Raw genomic sequence first — 18,899 nt, forward strand, 5'->3', positions numbered from 1 at the left:
TTTCCTGATTCAGGGACTGACTAACAAGTGGGGCTGAGTGATAGAAGGGACTGAATGACAATATAAATCCTCATTTGAATGGGATATGTAATATGCAAATAAATAATTATTACTTCTTTCTTACAGTATAAGTATTAAAAATTTAACATAATCTGGCAGAAACAATTATCATGCGTCCCTAAATCTTATGTCCCTGTGTTTCCACACTGTTACTAGTCCGGAAATATCTAGTCTCTTAACCTTTATCATGCTAGACACGATTGATTCTGCCTTTGTGACCAGTGTAGATCTTGATCAGCCTGCATATCCATGATCAGTCTTATCAAGATCTGCACTTTCCACCATTCAGTCAGTATCTTTTTGGTAAGCATCTCTTTAAACAGTTAATTTTACTGTTCAAATTTAAAGATGGACAAGTTCATTATAGAAATTAAGCAGGGTAAGGGTTAACACAAAGTAATGGTATGACTTTCTTAATGTTCTAAGGAACAAAGAATATGAACACATTAACATAGTTTTTACCTTATCTATATTGAAGTGTGTGTAGAGAGGAGACTGTTGCTGAGCACACTGTCACCATATAATTCCTACATGTCTTCATCTCAAATCCTGACAACGTCATTTCTATCACAGCATGCTTTGATCCACAATCTGTCTCAAAACAAACAGGCAATATAGGACAGTAAACCTTACATTTATACTCATTTACTGATCTTTTTCTTTACCAGTGTTAGGCATGTTATCCCTTACAATTACTGATTATTAAATACTTTTTATTTCCTTCTTTATTTACTGTGAGATCATATCAACAATTAAATAGTGTATTGACTTGAAATGTTGTTTATCACATGTCTGATGCCGTGGGAGTGAAATAAAGCCATTACATAAATTTGAAAATACATTAGTGTAATAAAGATGCCATTTATTTATAGGAGGCGTCGGTTGTATTTGCCGTATTTTCCCGAATAAACGCCCCTTGAGGCGTTACATTTTCCAAAATGAAAATTTTTACAAAACTTAAAAACATCGTTCAAACTAACTGTAAAGTGTTTCTGTGTTGTTCAATCCCCCAAAAACGTAATTATTTTGGATCCAATTTAATGCACTGTGTCTTTTATGCATTTAAATACGGTACCTCATGTATTCCATGTCTGCCTTTTTGACACGCTCGCGACATTACACATTACGTCATGACCCAAACAGCTGTGTACTCCGATAACATTTTCCTTAGTTCATGCGGGTAGCTAATAGTGCAATACACAATGTCAATGAATTGACACGCTGCTGTGCCTGCTTCTAAATTAAAAGTTCTTAAAACTGCCGAAGAAAAGGGTAAACACTTTGCCGCAAGTTTGTTTGAAGTCGGCAGGAAGCGTGTGCGCGAGTGGTGTAAAAACAAATCAAAAATGTATTTACCGTTTAATTTTCTGTTTGATGATTGGATACGTACCGTACTTAGTACAAATGTTTTGGACTTACGGTACATGGACTGTTTAAAAGTGTGTTTAATTCTTAATACATTGGATACTTAGTACTGTAAATTACTTATTATGTGGACTTATAAAAATGAGGTAGGTGTTTTATTTTCCTGTTCTTGTTGACTTTTTTCCCCTCCAAAATGGGGGGTGGGGGGGGGGGGGGGGGGGGGGTTAATTAGGGGGGGGGGGGGCCTTAATTCGGGAAAATACGGTACTTGGTCTATAATAGTTAAAGAAACAAGAAATTTAGATGTTTCAACAGGAAAAGCTTTTATTTTATGCTAACTAATGAAATACTGTATTTTATCAGTTAAATATTTTCATATCTCATAACCCACACTGTGAAAATATGAAATCTGTATTTTTACACTGTGAGAGATATAGCTCCGCCCCATCATTACATTGTGTATGGATTTTAAATTATTTACTTAAAACAGGATGAAAACTGTAGTAGCACTTTGTTCTTTATAGTATATTTCTCGATCCAAATTATTTTATTTAAAAGGAATTTCATACCGTTATGCAGCCAAAAATTAAAACAAAATGGAACTTTATGTTGCATGCATCTTTATAACGTCACAGCACATCTGACGTCATGTCTGTTTACGCGCGTCTGTTTCCCGCGCTGAGATTAAAACAGCTGCAAAATGCACATCTCAACGTAATTGAGCATAAAATAAAAAGAAAATGTGTTTGTTTTTCATGAATATTGAAATTTTCTCACCTCGAAGTGAAATATATTCCATATTCACTCAAAACAAACAAATATCCTCTATATATGTGACAAAAAGAATATTACATTTGTGTCTTTCCTCACTGGAGATTTTAAACTCGCTGAATGAAATTGATAAAATGCTGGGCAGAGCCTCGCATTTTATTATTTTATTCAACTTGTTTAATAAATTCAGTATGAAAAGACACTTGTGTAATATCCTTTATTTAATCAAAATTTTTAACAGAAAAAATATATATAATCTATATATGACCTGAAGGATAATTTCTATTCGTCCTTCACCTCTGTTTCATATGGGGAAGTTGGCAGTTACTTGCGGAGAACAGGCTGGTACAAAATCCAGGTACACTGGTTAAGTTAACAGCCCCTCGTTACATAACTGAAATACTGTTGAAAGATGGCAAAAAAAAAACACAACAAATATTAATGAATCCACTGTGAAATTCATGAAAATTAGTCCCACATGAATATTAATGATTTCAGAGTACAGTAAAACCTGTCTTAAACAGCCAGCCAAGGAAGTGGGAAAATGTGGCTGCTTAATACAGGTAATATATTGAATGAATGACCATTTTGAGAAATGAGACACTGGCTGCTTAAGACAGGCTGGCTGCTTTATAGAGGTGACTGCTAAAGCAGGTTTTTCATATCATAACAGTTAGGTGGTCCCATGACACACTCACCAGCCTCTTCAAATAATGGGGAACTTTATCAATGAAGAAAAAATGTATAGAGAATATTCGTTTATTTCAATGTCAAGATTGAAAAATTTTTCTCGAAGTAAACAACATAATGCTATGTTTTAATTGAAAATGTGTATTATAGTGCTACAAGTGACATATATTATAAAAACCTTACACTGAAACGAACAAAATTTTCTTTTACAAATTTATGTATTTTTAATGGTATTCTTTAAACACTAACACCATCTAAAAAGCAGTTTGTAATAAAGAAGTAAATCGAATTTCAGGCAAGAACTGGCACCTGCTTAAAACCACAGACCTTCCATAAGCCACTGGGTGATTTCCTCACATTAAAGAATTCTATACCACACACTGGGTTCTTAGCCAGCAGAGGTGATGGGCAAGTGATTCAAAATCAAAAGCAATTAACCAAACAACCACAGATACCCAAGATTATTACAATTTGCTTGTTTGGGATTAGTGCCATCTTTCAAAAGTATTTCAGTTATGCAACAACAGGCAGTTAACCTAGCCATTGTTCCTGGATTTTGTAGCAGTACAAACCTGTTCTCGCAAGTAAATACCAACTTCCCCACAAAAACAAGAGGTGGAGGAGGAATGATTTCTGACACAATGTCTTTTATCAACGGAAACATACACTTGGGATCAAACTCACAACCCAATGATATGTAGATCTGTGCTCTCCCTATTGAGCTAAGCCTCTGACAAAAAGTAAAACTAAAACTGTATCTTCAAATGCAACAAATTTAACAACATCTAATTAATCTTAATAACTACCTTCATCTGAGTGTGTAAGTGGCAGTGATGCAGTAGGTTGTTAGACGGACCTGCTATCTTGCTCACAAGCTGTTCCAATTTACGAGGGTACACTGCTGATGTGATCTGGAGGTCAAACCGCTGACTTGTTATCTGCAGACCAAACAGATGATGTAATACTGTAGCTTGTTGAGATTTGTTCTGTAAATTGAAGTATTTACTAATTATTTGTTATACTGATCACAGTTGCAAGAATCACTTAAGAGATATGAAAATTCCACAAAAAGCAGGTTTTACCATTATTTCAGCTATTCTGTAACTGAGTTGAAGGATGATGACAGCAGGATAAAACAAGCAAATCTGATGAATAAGTATCCCCTGCCGCAAAGGGTTTGTGGTGAGGAATGGCAAAAAAATACATATGGCAAAAAGTTAAGGATGTTACTAAGAAGCAAATAATAAGGATTAATATTCTTGATTAATCTAGTTTATTCTGGTTACAATTTCTTTCTGGAAAGGTGGTAACATATATACGGAAGAAATATATAATTCAGGTGACGCTTAGATCGTTTCTATTGATATCCCCGCGATATTTCCTGGGATAGAAACTGGTATAAAAGGTCATGTGACTGTCACGTTGTCGCGCACAACCAATTTATTACAAGTTGAAATAACATAAACCCACCCACCGTACCCTTGAGAGTTACTATTAATTTGGTTTAAACCTGAGCTCAGTTTTTTCCCGTTTTAATAACGATTATGGCATATTCATTAGCCCAGTTTGTTTATATATTTCAGTTCATTGTTTTACAGACATGAAGCACACATATGAGACATGCAAGCTACCACACCAATTACATATACAGCTGAACTGCTACATAATTATGGTTATTAATCAAATATGGAACAATACGGAACTGGATAGCTCACACAGACTGGATTTACTTAGTGAATATATCTTGTCTGTATAAACATTACAACTACAGTTCAGTGTGGTTTGAAAGCCAGTCTTGTAGATGTATGTGTACAAGTTTTCTACTTTTTCAAGTGAAATACTAATTTTACGCGCCATGGGAACTTTGACAATATTGGAATATATGTTGTGAAATTCTTCATATATCTAAGAAAACTGAAACAGATTTAAATATGACAAACATTAACTCTAGAAATTTATGTGTAGCTTTATATGTACTATATATGATAATACTGTAAAAGATCATATTTGTTGATTCATGCTCAATACATGTATATTGATATTACTGATGTATGTCATTTGATTTAATCATCACTTTGTCATTCATATTCAACTGCTCATACCATCTTCTTTCCTTTTCTCTGTATTGTCTGCGGAAAATTCTTGTGTTTGGAGGCGATTGAGGGTATCAGATAGGAACAGGGGAATTAAATGTAACATTCAAAATCTTTTTATGCATACACATGAGTCTCCCAGCCTATCAGAGCTGTTAACTTTAAAGGCATTGGCCTCATGTGGCTAAAACATTACAGATTTTTGGGACTAGTATGTTTTGGTTTAAGAACTGGCCAGAGCGAAAAGGTCCTGCTGTTCTTATAGTAACTCCACCGTTTTTGTAGGAGTATTTCGTAGTAGGTATACTTAACAAATAATCAAGGCCTTTGCATTGTTTATCGTCTAATTTACAATGGTTCAGAGTTCAGATGCGTAGGAATTGAACCACGAGGGCATTAGCCAGAGTGGTTAAATACTGAAGCATCTGAACGATGAACCGTGGTAAATCAGACGATAAATCACAAAAAGGCCTTGATTGTTTTCATTCTGACATGCACGTTGATATATTTCAATAGATATTATACTGGAATTCATTTACGCGAGGTGTAATGTATCGGACGTCAGACGGCCACATGACTTCATAATGCTCTCTTAGGCCAGAGTTTTTTTATCTTTCGTTTTACGGGAGATTTTTGAAAAATGAGCAGGGGGAGGAGGGAATAAAAATAAAAATAAAAAGCTTGAAAGTGAGCATCTCGGAAAAAAATAAAAATAAAATAGAATTTTTTAAGATTTTTTTTTATTTTGATGAACTTTCGTTTCAAGTTTTGTTTACTTGTGTTTGTGTCCCAGTATTTGATATTGTGATGTATTGTTATGTTTTAAGACTATAAAAGCCATTTAAACAGGATGAACATTGAATAAAATTTTCATGCATGCTTGTGAATAAACTGCTTCAGGCACTGTAACTCACACTGGCAAGTCTTTAAAATTCAGAAAGCTTGTTTTACTTAATTTAAGTGGAAGACAAAAATTATTTTATCTGTTACAACAGCCACAGTAAATTTCAGTGACAGCAAATAGAGACTAAACACGTCTGGTATAAAGTGGCTTAGTAGTGTAGTAGTTTTGGTGGTTTGGTTTGCTTGCATCTTCTGCTGTGTAACCTCTGCTTTTTATACATAATATTTACTTATTGTATCTTTCACCAATATCATCTTTAACCAGCTAACTTTACAGTTTATGCCAGCTCATAATATACTGGGTTTTATCAGCAAAATAAAGTATTTAATAACTTTGAATAACAGTCACAGTGCAGAGGGCAAGATTTTTTTTTCAGTGATGAAAAACGAAAGATAATCTAGCAAAAAGTAATCTGAAAATTTACCTCATTTAACTCTGTAATTTGCACCTTTTTATAATACACTTAGATCAAGTACTGAAGTTGCTTCTGTAATTTGCACCTTTTTATACTACACTAAGTTCAAGTACTGAAGTTGCATCACTTTTTGTCAAAATATTGTCTCCAATAAAAAGTATTCTTTATACACTTATGAATTCTATTGAAGTTACAAAAGAAATGGACCATCTGTCTGAGATTTTGCCAACACTACCAGCTGCTTTATGCCAGACAGTCCCAAGCCTGTGTAAAGTGTGAGGGGTCACCATTGAAATAAAAATGTAAAAAAAATCTGCTGTTATAAACATTTATTTGTTCTGCAAACAACTATTAAATGTTTTGAATAAAATTTAATGTCAAAGCACCTTTGATATTGTATTGCCTTTCTATGGCAAACTTTAAGTTGAATCTATTGAAAACAAAATGTGAGTAAGACAATCTTTAGACAATTTAATACTTTTAATACTGTCACTTTTATGAAAGGAATATTATGTACAATAGTATTATTTCCCGAAAAATATATATTTTGAAAAGTGTCTAAAAATATTTGGACATAATCATCGTCCATCCACCCGTGTAGAAAGAGAGAAAAAAAAAACGTTAAAGATTATCGGTAATTATTCAGTGATAAACTAATAGACAGTTGGCGAAAGCCCGGAGAAAAAAATCCGTAGGCATTTTTTAGTACAATATGGTATCATACATCAAAATGTTCGTTAGGGTACATGGAATTCAGCCAGGGTGGATACCAGGCTCAAATATCCCTATTCAAGTTTTCATGAGGCCCCAAAAGGGGTGCATGTGATAAGAAATAATAATGAAAGTAAAATGTTGTTTAAATTACAGGTTAAGGTAAATCTGACTTAGATATATAATAGAGTGGAAAGATTCAATTATATAATATAATTTGAGGTATAAATGTAATTTTCAAGTGAAATTAAAGTCTAAGAGGCCCTAAATTGGGGGTTCTCCGTCAAGACGGCATTTACATGATGATGAGACGTATCCAATATGTTAAAATTTATGGTACATTGGTATTAAAATGTAATTAAGAAATGAATGTTTATTCTCTATAGTATCAAGTGCATATAACATTTTCTTTGAAACTTCATATATAATTCAAGAGGCCCCAAAAGGAGTTACACTCAAAATGAACAATTTTAACTGGACATGTTGCATATCATTTTTGCCATCAACGTAACATTCAGTTAAGTGTGTGGATATACTCGCGCAGTCTTAAAACATTAACTGTACTAAAACCTATTGTGTAAAGTAATTTTATTGTTTTTATTACTGCAGCATCACTTACTATTGAGGTCTTAGAACACTAAAACTGAGAGTTTCGCAAAACACTTTGATACATATAGAATAAGTAACTCTGAGAATTTCAAGAAATTGTAGAGCCAATACATATACATGTTACTTCGCTGCATTTCATTTCCTTATTTTCATTTAATTGTTACTACAATAAGAGTGCGTAAAATATCTGTTTATTTGTACTAACTTTTGAGACACATATTGTCAAATTGCCCAAATATGGAATACTGAACCGATATATACACTCAAAAAAGTAAACACGCAATATCACTTTCTGGCAAATATTTCATTTTTTTTGAAAAACACAGTGTGTAAATATTTGATGTACACTGATATACACATATAAATTGCCAAACTTTTCAAAATTCCAGTGCATTTGAAGAATAGTGAGAGCTATTCTGTTCACTCTGGTGTTGGTGTCACCTTTGTTGACATCCTCACCTTGGATAAGTTTTGCATGTAAGTTCATATCTTAGCAACCAATATATGTTTTGGATTAAAACTTTACATAAGGCTTTTGTGTCATCTAACCTTTTGAAATAAAAATAATCTTGACTGAGTTTAATACAAAATGTGATTTAATTTCAACCTAGTGTATTTGGTAAAAGTTTAGCATGTACATAAAAAACAAGGTGTATTTCAGAAACTACATGCATTTGATTAAAATTTCACATAGTGCTTCCGGTCATCAAACCTCGGGAAGTAACATATATATGGTTTTGTAAGTCTTGACCAGTCATGGTCCTTGTTAAACTTAGAAGTTGTTGAATAGTCGAGCGCAAGGCTTTGGGCAGCTTTTGTTATTAAAATCGTTATCGGACTTTATCCATGGCCAGAACAGGCATTTTTCAAATATATTTTGCTGAAGCAGTGGTATGCCATAAGACCAATTGACATTCAGTTGTTATGAAATGGTGGAGTCACCAGATGTAATAATAATACTTCAATATGGAAAACCTCGTGTGACATTACACGTAAATGTTTATAATCGCATCTACATCACATAAAAGTGTTTTGCAAGGTAAAAACTTCAAACTTATCAAACTTAAACTCTTGGTCAATTTATTTTAATCATTTAACAGTATCAAGACTTTTGGGGATATTTGGTATGTCATTCCTTACTGATGATCGAATTTCTGTATATCGAAATGTAATTAATATGAGTTTCTAAGGTGGTAGGGAAATGAATTACAACACAGGCGCCATATGCTCATGTAACACAAGTCATGCTTAGACTGTCCTAAAGAATGGATGTTGCATTTTTACTTTTTGAGAGTATTTTCAAAGCACAAGGCTAGACAAAACAAATACGCAAGGACAAATATTCATTAAGAAAAACTACGTTTGAAGAAAGAACCTACCCCCTCAAACAAAACCCCCATATCAGTGATTGTATGGATGTGTACATGATTAACTTTACACTTAATATACATGAACAAAGTAAAATATATAGACCAGGAGAAAGATACGGACACACAAAGGAACAAAGTGGATCACAGATTTGGAACTGTCAGTTGCAAAAACACAACTTGGAAAGTGAAGTAAACCTTTCTCCTAATCCTTCCAACTTTTCAGAGTTGCATAACAATGTAAATAAAAGACGTAATGGCAAAGTATGTACAATACGAAATGCTTCTGTAAAATTAGATACAAAGTAAGCCTAACACCTATTAAGACATGTACTCAGTTCTTTTAACCTGAGCAAAATAGGCTTCTAGAGTATAATAAGCCTGGAACTGAAAAAAAATGACCATTAACATTTTTTTAATGTTAAGCTGAAACTACATGGAGGGCCCTCGGGTTGGAATCTAGCCCTGACCATCACTAAGGTGCCAGGAAAATCATTTCATGGAGTCATTTGTATATAAAAATGCTTACTCTCAGAAATTTTTACAAGTATAACTATCGTTAATAACGAACAACAAAATAAACATACTTATTCTATTATCAAAATTGTAAACAAACAGATTTCACAGGTCCTGGACATTCTTGTTCCTATAGCATGAATAGAAGTGAGTATATGAGGACAAAGAAGAGCCGATATCTACAACCTGCAAGCACAAAATTACACAAAATACTAATGATTACATTATTTTTGAAAATATTAGAATTTTCTAGCCCTTTTGTGGCTGCTTCATAAACCACCACCTACCACAAACGTTAGCTGGTTGGGAAAATAGGTGCTACATGTTCACATGAACATCAGTGATCCTTTTCAGTAATGAAATACTTACAATAATAAAATGTAACTATCAGCTGTGCAGTGTCATTGTGACATTTACTGAAGTGGACACACACAGTACTGGTGTCATGTGGTACATGAAATGTTGACCTCCAGATTGAGCAGCAGAAACCTAAATACTTGACAACTGCTCCGCTGATACCAAATTGGTTATGAATGTCTTTGACTTGTCTTTCTGGCTAGCTGAATCAAGTGATCTGATTGTTGTTTGGGGGTATATTCCAATGTTACAAAAGGAAACATGTATAGGTGACATTGCCTATGAATATAATTGTAGGCTTGCTACTAGTATATGAAGAGGGCACACATTTAAGAATAATCTGGTCTTTGAGCTATATTTATACTATGGCATATTAGTTAAAGTTCCACTTACATCCTATTAAAGAGATAAGAGTACCACCATACCGGTACATATAAAATGGTGAATCATAAATCGTCATATGCTAAATATATTTCAGCAATGATTCTGTTAATTAATAACAACTTATCAATCTAAATTATCATGAAATGTGAGTAATTTAAATCCCCCTTTGGAGCCTCAATTTTTTTTTTGGTGGGTGTGTGTGTGGGGGGTGGGGGGGGGGGGGGGGGGGGGGTGTAAAATTTTTTTTTTTTTTTTTCAATACATCTTTATTTTCCCCGTCCATAGGTGTGCGTGGATCGGGGCACTCCACGGGAACACACCGTACAAAGAGTGCAATATATACAAAATATGAAAGACACATAATAAAAGACACTAGTTAATCTGTATCAAACAAGCAATATAATGTTGATGTATTGTACCTTATATGTTAGGAGATAAGCATTCAAATGAAAAGTCATATTACATTCTAGCAAGACAAGTATAACTTAAGACCTTAAGCCACTGGTACACTGGTATAGAAGAAGTAAAGTTCTGTACAGCTTACTAACACTTCTTATAATAAATACAAAATAAATACAAACTCATTCACATATTCTTTTTAACAAAGACCAATTTTCCTTTTTATCTTCTGATATTTTTGTTTCTTTAACAATTGACAAGGCTAACTTTAGACTTCCCTTCAATCCATTTAGGGATGGAATACAACCTTTTCTTTTGCACATATAAATATATCTTTTTACTTCCAGGCAAAAAATGTTATAATGTTCAAAGTTCTTTTTAGAATTTCCTAAAATGAAGGTTTTGCAATCAATCTGAAAGTCTCGATCAAAAGTTATAACATAATTCTTGGTTTCTAATATAAACTTTTCTATTATTGGACATTCCCAAAACAGGTGGATTAAAGTTTCAGTATCGGTCTTACAAAAAGAACAATTAGAATCTGGTGTAATGTTCATCTTGTGTAATAATATATTTGTAGCTAATATTCTGTGTATCAATCTGGTTTGGAACCACTGTAGATATGTATCTTTTGTAAGAATAAACACCCAGCTATGTAAGTATTTCCATTCTATTGTGGGGGGTGTAAAATAACTTACCTAAGAACAAATATTAAATTGCTGTCAAGAAAATGTTCTGGTAAATTTTATGGTTTACAACATAATGAAAGAAGAGGGCAATTTACCAAACTTTTTCAACAAACTTTAAAATTTGCTTATCAATTATTCTACTATAACATGACCCCATAATGATGCCTTTTTTATTATTTTGTGAATTAGAATGCCTGTTACACACCTGAACCTTGAATACTCAACCTTACTATCGTAGAGATTTCATAAATAGAGTAAAATCAATATACTTCTAAATTATGCGATACCTATCAAAAATTTCAAAATATTTTTTTTAAAAAACCCTGTAATGGGCCTCAAATTCTAAAATAATTAGTGTGATGAACATATTTATTCATATTACAATACATGTAATCTAAAACAGATACACATTTCATCAAATAATGAAAATTTTCTTTAATTTCCCTTAAAATTGAGAAAAAACTAACTGTCTCCCTTTGGGGCCTCACAAAAAAATAAAAATGGATTTTTTGAGCCTGGTATCCACCCTGGTTGAATAGAAGACAGAATAACGAACGTTTTAAGGTATGATACCATATTGTACTAAAAAATGCCTACGGATTTGTTAACCAGGCCTCTTTTCCCAGTTAGCCAACTGTCTATAAGTAATGTTGACCTTGTTTTCATGATCAATTTACACCCCCTCTAAGAGCTAAAAGAAGTGTGTCAGTATCTTGACATCTGAAGCGGAGATCAAAGCGGTATTTTTGCTCGAGATTGTCATGGCATTACGTCATGTTTTCGCGCCATGTGACATATCACTGTATGATCGTACCGCATCGGTTCTTAAAATTGCTGAGAAATAGAAATCAATAAAAAATTTCTTCTTAAATTTGTTATCAAAAGCGAATGTGCTATATCCCGTATAAAAGGTAAATGTCTCAAACGATGGTTACTATAGTGGATATCCTACCTCTGTGACCTATTTGCGCTCAAGGAATTTACATTATTGTTTGACAAGAAAAACTTTTAAATTGTTAGTCAAAAAATACATGTACAAAGATTCATTTAAAACTTATTAAAAACCGCAGTGACATCACATTGCTTTATTTTAAAATCGCATTTCTACTTACGTTCACGAGGTCACGTAACCTATTCTGCCGCACTAGCCAAAAATCGTCTTACTCCATGTATTGTAATCGCAGCCGCTTTTTCATTATTTAAGATTTTTTTATTCCGTTTTTTTGTACTTTCTGGTCAAAAGTCTGAATTTTATGCCCATAGTATTCATCATTTATTTACTTTTAGAAAGAAATAAGTAACTAAGATCGCGCTGTTTGAATTTTTACAAATGATTATATGAACATTCGACCGTTTTTATAGAATTTTGCCTACATTTCTGTCGATATCTTATTAAAATCATTATAGAGTTCAAAAAGTATTATTTCTCAAGGGGTGTTGAAAACTTGAAGCGAAAATATTATAAAATGAATGCACTACGCACGGTTTTTGTGTACGTGTCGATGTAAATTAGGTGTTACGATAGGTCACCAGTGCTTGTGGAATGGAAAATTACCGGCATGACGTTCTGATATCTTTACGATTCGCGGGTAAATTCCAGTCAATCCAGGTAGCGACTGAACCATCTCAAAGTTTGTTGACGTTTTGTAGATGTAATTTCTGAATTTTGGTAAAGTAAGGACGTAAAAAAAAAACCACTCGCCCGATCGGTCGAGTACACAGCGAGGTCCACTCGTTCTACTCAGACTTAACCCGCCAATGCGAGCAGGCGAGTGGAATTTTACACCCTGTTAATGCTGATAGATGTACGGCAAAACACGATATTTTGCACGCGTTAAACTCCCTTCCTGTGAAATTACGTCCAGGTGAAAATACACTAATTTTATTTTCTTTGGGGCTGTAAACAACCGACCGGCGGAAAAAATAAAATAAAACTCGGGAAAATGAATTTTAATTTTATTCCACTTTTGCAATATTTAGGACCGGCGCTCCCGTAAAACGAAAAATAAAAAAACTCTGGCCTTACCGGTCCACGCGTCAACCGTTGTTTATCACAGGATATACAGCGTTTGATTTTCTTCTTTGTTTAACTGGAAATCAATTCGAGCCATGTTAGAATAGAAATTACACAACGTTGTGCCAGTGGTTCTATATTGGTACCAGTGGGGTACCTGGTGTTATTATGGTACCGTTGGGGTACCTGGTTTAATTGTGGTACTAACGGAGTACCGGGTTCTATTACTTTACCGATAGGGTACCTGGTTATGAAATGGTAATGAACAATTAAAGGGCAATAACTCTGAATTTATAAAAGAAATCCAGACGAAATTGTGTATTCACAACCATATTATGGTGATCTACATTCAATTTAAGTTTCATAGTTCTATGTCAAATATATCACAAGTTATGAAGCAAAAATTGCCATATTTACAGTACCCTTATAGTTAACACTAGAAACTTCTAAGGCCAATTACTCTGGTGTTACTTCGGCATTCTGACTGAAACTTAACGGACTGCATAACTTCGTAGTGGTAAACATGTATATGAAGTTTTATTTAAATATTCCCAACCACTTCTTAGATATGGCTCCAAACGGACGTAAAGACGGACAATGCCAAAACTATATCACTCTGACTTCTTCGGGGGATAAAAAAATATTATGTAGGATAAACAAAGGACATAATTGGGTATTTATAATTCGGAAAATTTCTTTTCTGGAACATAAGGAAAAACTCCATCTGTGCCCCCCATGTCCTGTCCACCACTCTAGGTGTAATATTTTTTAAAATTTTAAAATTAAAAAAAAAAAAACTTTTAAACACTTTTATGTGATTTTTAAACTAAGTCAAAAAACCGGGTATTCTTTTCTGTTGGGGTGAAATCTGAAAATAAAAAACCAGAGGAAAATTTTTTCCATGCTATTAACACCCCCTTATTAAAATGTTTATGTCTTTTAAGTAAAAAACCCTTTTTGTGAAATTTGGGACACTGGTTTCATCCCTTTAATGCATATTTGGGGACTAAATGGGGGGCCCATTTTAAAAAAAAAATTGTTCAGGCCCTGTGCCCTTTGGGCCCTTAAAACGGGAATGACCCCATAATGGGATGGGGTCATCTACTTTTGCATGACCAATCATCCTAGGAATTTTAAAACATTTGGGTAAAGTGGTTCTCGGGGTTACTGACGGGAAATGGTTTTCAAGGGTTCGGGCCCCCTTTGTGCCCTTTGGGACCTTTAACGGTGGCCCCCCAAAAATAATTAGGGGGCCCCATTAAAACTCTGCAGGACCAATCCCCCCTTGAATTTTTCAAAAAATTTGGTAAATTTAATTTTATTTCAAGTTATTGTTTGGGAAAATTTGGTTTTAATTTTTTCGGCCCCATTTTGACCTTAAACCTTTGACGGGTGCCCCAAAATCCTAGGGGTCATCTACCCCCTTGGACCAACCCCCTTCGTATAAAGGGTTCCAAATTCTGGGTCAAGTGGTTCTTTTGTTTTGTTTCAAAAGGGTTTTTTCAATGTTCGGGCCCCTCTGGACCTTAAACCTTTGACGGAGGTGCCCCAAAAAACAATAGGGGTCTTTTTCCCCCAGCAGCCCTACTACCCTATGAAGTTTGAAGGTTCAAGATAAAAGGGTTTTCTCCAGTTTTGATCGGAAAGAAGTGGGCGTTGGAGGGGACGGGCCCAAAAAAAAAAATGTTCCCCCAGGGGGAGGGGTGGGTTTTTGTGTGGGGGGGTGGGGAGACATAATACATTACCTTTATGGGGTTTTGAGAAAGGCCCCTAGTCTATTTGTAGCAGAAAGGTGAGAATTTTCTTAACTAAAGGACTGTGGTGCTAGACACGTTCAGATGCACTGACCAATATAAAAAGTTGACCCAAGGGATTTTCTTGCACAAAAAACTGTCCAAATTCCCAACTTGGGAAAATGAGGGCTTGGGTACCCGGAAAAGATTAAAGGGGGTTTTTTTCATTCTGTTCAAAATACTGGGTTTTTGTTGGGCTTCCCTTTTAAAAGTATTTTGAAGTTATAATTTAAACCCGCTTTTGTTCTAAAAATTTCAAAATTTTGCTTTTTTGTTTCGGGAACTTTTTTAAAATTTAACATGCCTTTTGTTTTGGAACCGTTTTGGGGTATGTTACTAAAAAAATAAAGCTATCACTAAAGGGGGGTGAATGTTTCCCCCCCCAGGGAATGCCCCGTACATTTTCAATTTGACGCACAAAAAGTTGCTTTAAATTTTTTGGACTGTATGTAAAATTTGGGCTGTATGTATACAGTATAGTTAAAAAAAAAAAAAAAGTCCCCTAAAATATGCAGAATATTTATCTTAAAAAAACATAACGGGCCCCTGCATAAAAATTTTACTTTTTTTACTGGGTCACTTGTGTGAAGGGTTTTATTTTTAAATTTTTTCCCAAAAGGGGTGAGGAGAGTTTGGGGTGCAAAAAGTTGTGTCTAGTTTTATGTTTTAGTAACAAAAAAAAAGCCTGTAACTCGGCCAAAAAAATTTTTTTTGAAAGAACCTAACCTGCCAAAAGCAAAACTACTGTTTTATGATCACTTGTGTGAAGTTTTTTTAAAATTTTGTCAAGGGGATTTAGGAGGTTTGGTTAAAACAAGATTGTGGGCTATGTATATTGGGGGAGTAACAAAAAACCCAAAAACCCGTAAATCGCAATTTTTTTTTTTGAAAGAACCTAACATGCCCCATGCACAAATATGTTTTTTACTGATCACTTGTGTGAAGTTTAAATTTAAAGGGGTAAGGGGATGGGAGGATGGGTGGCACCAAAATTGTGTCTTAGGGGGAAAAAAAGACGAACGCAGACCGAAACCCGAAAAACCGTATACCCCCTTACAAATTTGTTGTCAGGGGTCCCAAAAAAATGAACAAGGTTTTGTGGAAAGTAATTTCGTTACATTAAAACGTTTGGCTTTGAACTGTCAAAAACTGAAAAATTTGGTTTTTTTTACAAAATTTTAACCCGTTACTTCAATGGTTTGTGTTTTGATGTACAATAATGGGAACTGATGTGGAAATTCAACTTTATTACTAAACCAGCTCTAGTAATGTACATGTATCTCAAGTTACTGAAAGTTATATCATCCTTGTTAGGGACGTAACCTAAATTTTATTTATAATTAAACTAGATTTTCTCTTTGGTTTCAATGTTTTTGTTTTTTCAATTCATTGTAACATTGTCATCTGGTGATTTTTTTTCCAACTTCAGCATTAAAAGTGGTGGACAACCTAATTTAACCTCTGGGCATTATTTCATGCTAGTAAGTAAGGCATTGCAGATTACAAATTACTGATTACAATTTACCAATTACAAATTACTGAATAAAATTTACAGATTACAAATTACTGATTACAATTTACCAATTACATATTACTGAATAAAATTTACAGATTACAAATTACTGATTACAAATTATTGAACAAAATTTACAGATTACAAATTACTGAATAAAATTTACAGATTACAAATTACTGATTACAAATTACTGAATATTTAGATTACAAATTACTGATTACAATTATAAACATACTTGTATGTGAGCTTTCATCCTCTAGTTTCACCATACTGTACAAACTATCCAGCCAAAACAATCCAAACTTCTGTACACCATATTGTTCACTACCCAGTATAAACCTTTCAAAAATAATGAAAGATTGTTTAGTATAAAGTCACACAGCAACATTCTAGCTTTGTGGAAGAAGATCCAAGCTGCTTTTGTGATAATTATTTCAGACATGGGCAGGGATCTGAACAGAACCAGACCTTATGCAAGTCAGCAGCATGACTTTCTCGTATAATGACCGCAGCAGAGCTAGACCTAACAGAGGTCCAGTGCAAGTAATTCTAAGTCACTTACCTTAACCACTTAGCCACAGAGGTCCAAATCAGACTCAAGCATATGGTATTATATGTAAGGTATGCTAAGACACAATCATGGCTTGCTGACTTGCTTAACAAGAGCTGTCACCGGAGACAGATGCTCGACTATTTCAATGCTAGATAGTGAAAAACTGGGCGTATTGAAGAAGCAGGAGCTGCCTGACGTTATAATGTGAATGAAGATATGGACCATTAGTTTGAGTCTGTGTTTAAAGTATTAAAAGTAATAAGAGAGATAAAGTGTATCAAAACCATTGATTAAATATATTAGGGACGTGTGTGAAAAATACATCAAAATTAAACTATAATTCCTTAGCAAAAACGGGGGCCATAATTCACCGCAAATACTGATTCAGAGTGACTGCCTTGTGCCAAGTTGTGTGGAACGGACTACTTTAAGTTTAAATCAATTCCATTTAGCTACCAGGATAAAGCCTAAGTAAACAAGGAGCTACGCCTTGCAGGTGGGTGCAGCGCTATCGGATTTTTTTGTCTCTTGTATAATAGAAATAGTATCCTACTCATGATTTTCTAAGTCCTAAAAGGCGCCACAATTCTTGAAATAGGTAGGATTGAGAACTTATGTTTCTTGCTGTACAGAGTCTGCTTTTATGGATGTGTTGTGAACAACTGTACAAGTTTCAAAGAAATAGCTTTGATAGTTTAGGAGAAAAGTTTACCTAAACATAAATACTTTATAATAAATCTGATATATTTAAGTCCAAAAAGGTGCATATTCTTACAAAAAGCCAGGCTGGAGTTATGTGATTGCTGTACAGGGTCAGCCTTTTGATGGCGAATAAGTGTTGCCAATTTAAATACAATAGCTTTGACAGTTTATGGAGGAAAAGCTGACTAACACAAAACATCACAAGAAATCTGTTTTTCTAAGTCCAAAAGGGAGCCATAATTCTTGCAAAAAGCTAGCTGGAGTTTATGTTTATTGCTGTACAGGGTCTGCTTTTGATGGTGAATAAGTGTTGCCAATTTCAAAGCATAGCTTTTGACAGTTTAGAAGCAAATAGCTGACCTAAACACAAACTTCACCAAGCACCATAGATTTTCTAAGTCCCCAAAAGAGCCATAATTCTTGCAAAAGCTGACTAGGAGGTTATGTTCTTGCTGTGCCAAGGGTCAGGTATGATGGTGACAAGATGCTGCAAGTTTCAACAATACCTTTGACAGTTGACAGAGAAAAAGCTGACCTAAACATAAAACTTAACAGGCACGCTGACGTCGATGCCAAAACTAATGTGATGACAATAACTCATCAATTTTTCCCAAAACATCAGAAGGTGCTAAATAGGGGTTAATTTATGATTTTCGTGCAGAGTTTATGGCGCTTGTGTCATGCTAATTGTGTGATGATTGCTGATACAATAATCTTAAGTGTGAGTCAAATCCTTTCTGCGTAAACTGAGATTTAAGTGAAAATGCATTCACATCAACTTTATTTGCGATGTAAAAGGGTGGGCATAAGTCATCGAAAAAATTGGTGCCGAGATATGTACCTTGTGTCATATGATGTGGGAGAATTTGCGTACAAATACTGTTTTAAGTTGGAAATCCATTTAGAAATATACGGCACCAAAACTTTAACCTGAATTTCATACTGAGTGTACTATTTAATGACTAAAGGTTAGGACTAGGTTTGTTTAGTT

At 34.3% G+C, this 18,899-nt stretch overlaps 1 protein-coding gene across 10 annotated transcripts in view; it reads right to left on the bottom strand.

Annotated features, from left to right (window-relative positions):
- The window catches only part of LOC123535014 (intermembrane lipid transfer protein VPS13B-like), a 31,613-nt gene extending 14,613 nt beyond the window's left edge, over positions 1-17,000 (bottom strand). For 3 of the 10 annotated variants that reach the window (XR_008367279.1, XR_008367278.1, XM_053524399.1), the window contains exons 1-2: positions 16,889-17,000; positions 3,693-3,872 (exon numbers count right to left, since the gene is read on the bottom strand). Coding sequence is in view for 4 of the 10 variants with exons in the window: in XM_053524399.1 (XP_053380374.1) it covers positions 3,693-3,872; positions 16,889-16,906 (198 nt within the window). In the remaining 6 variants the exon portion in view is untranslated. Of the gene's footprint in view, positions 1-522; positions 652-3,692; positions 4,460-16,888 lie in introns of those variants that run through there. The other 7 variants (XR_008367283.1, XR_008367281.1, XR_008367280.1 and 4 more) reach the window with 7 other exon arrangements.
- Positions 17,001-18,899: the final 1,899 nt, after the last annotated feature.

This window comes from Mercenaria mercenaria, chromosome 15 (genome assembly GCF_021730395.1).
Source record: "Mercenaria mercenaria strain notata chromosome 15, MADL_Memer_1, whole genome shotgun sequence".
NCBI lineage: Eukaryota > Metazoa > Mollusca > Bivalvia > Venerida > Veneridae > Mercenaria > Mercenaria mercenaria.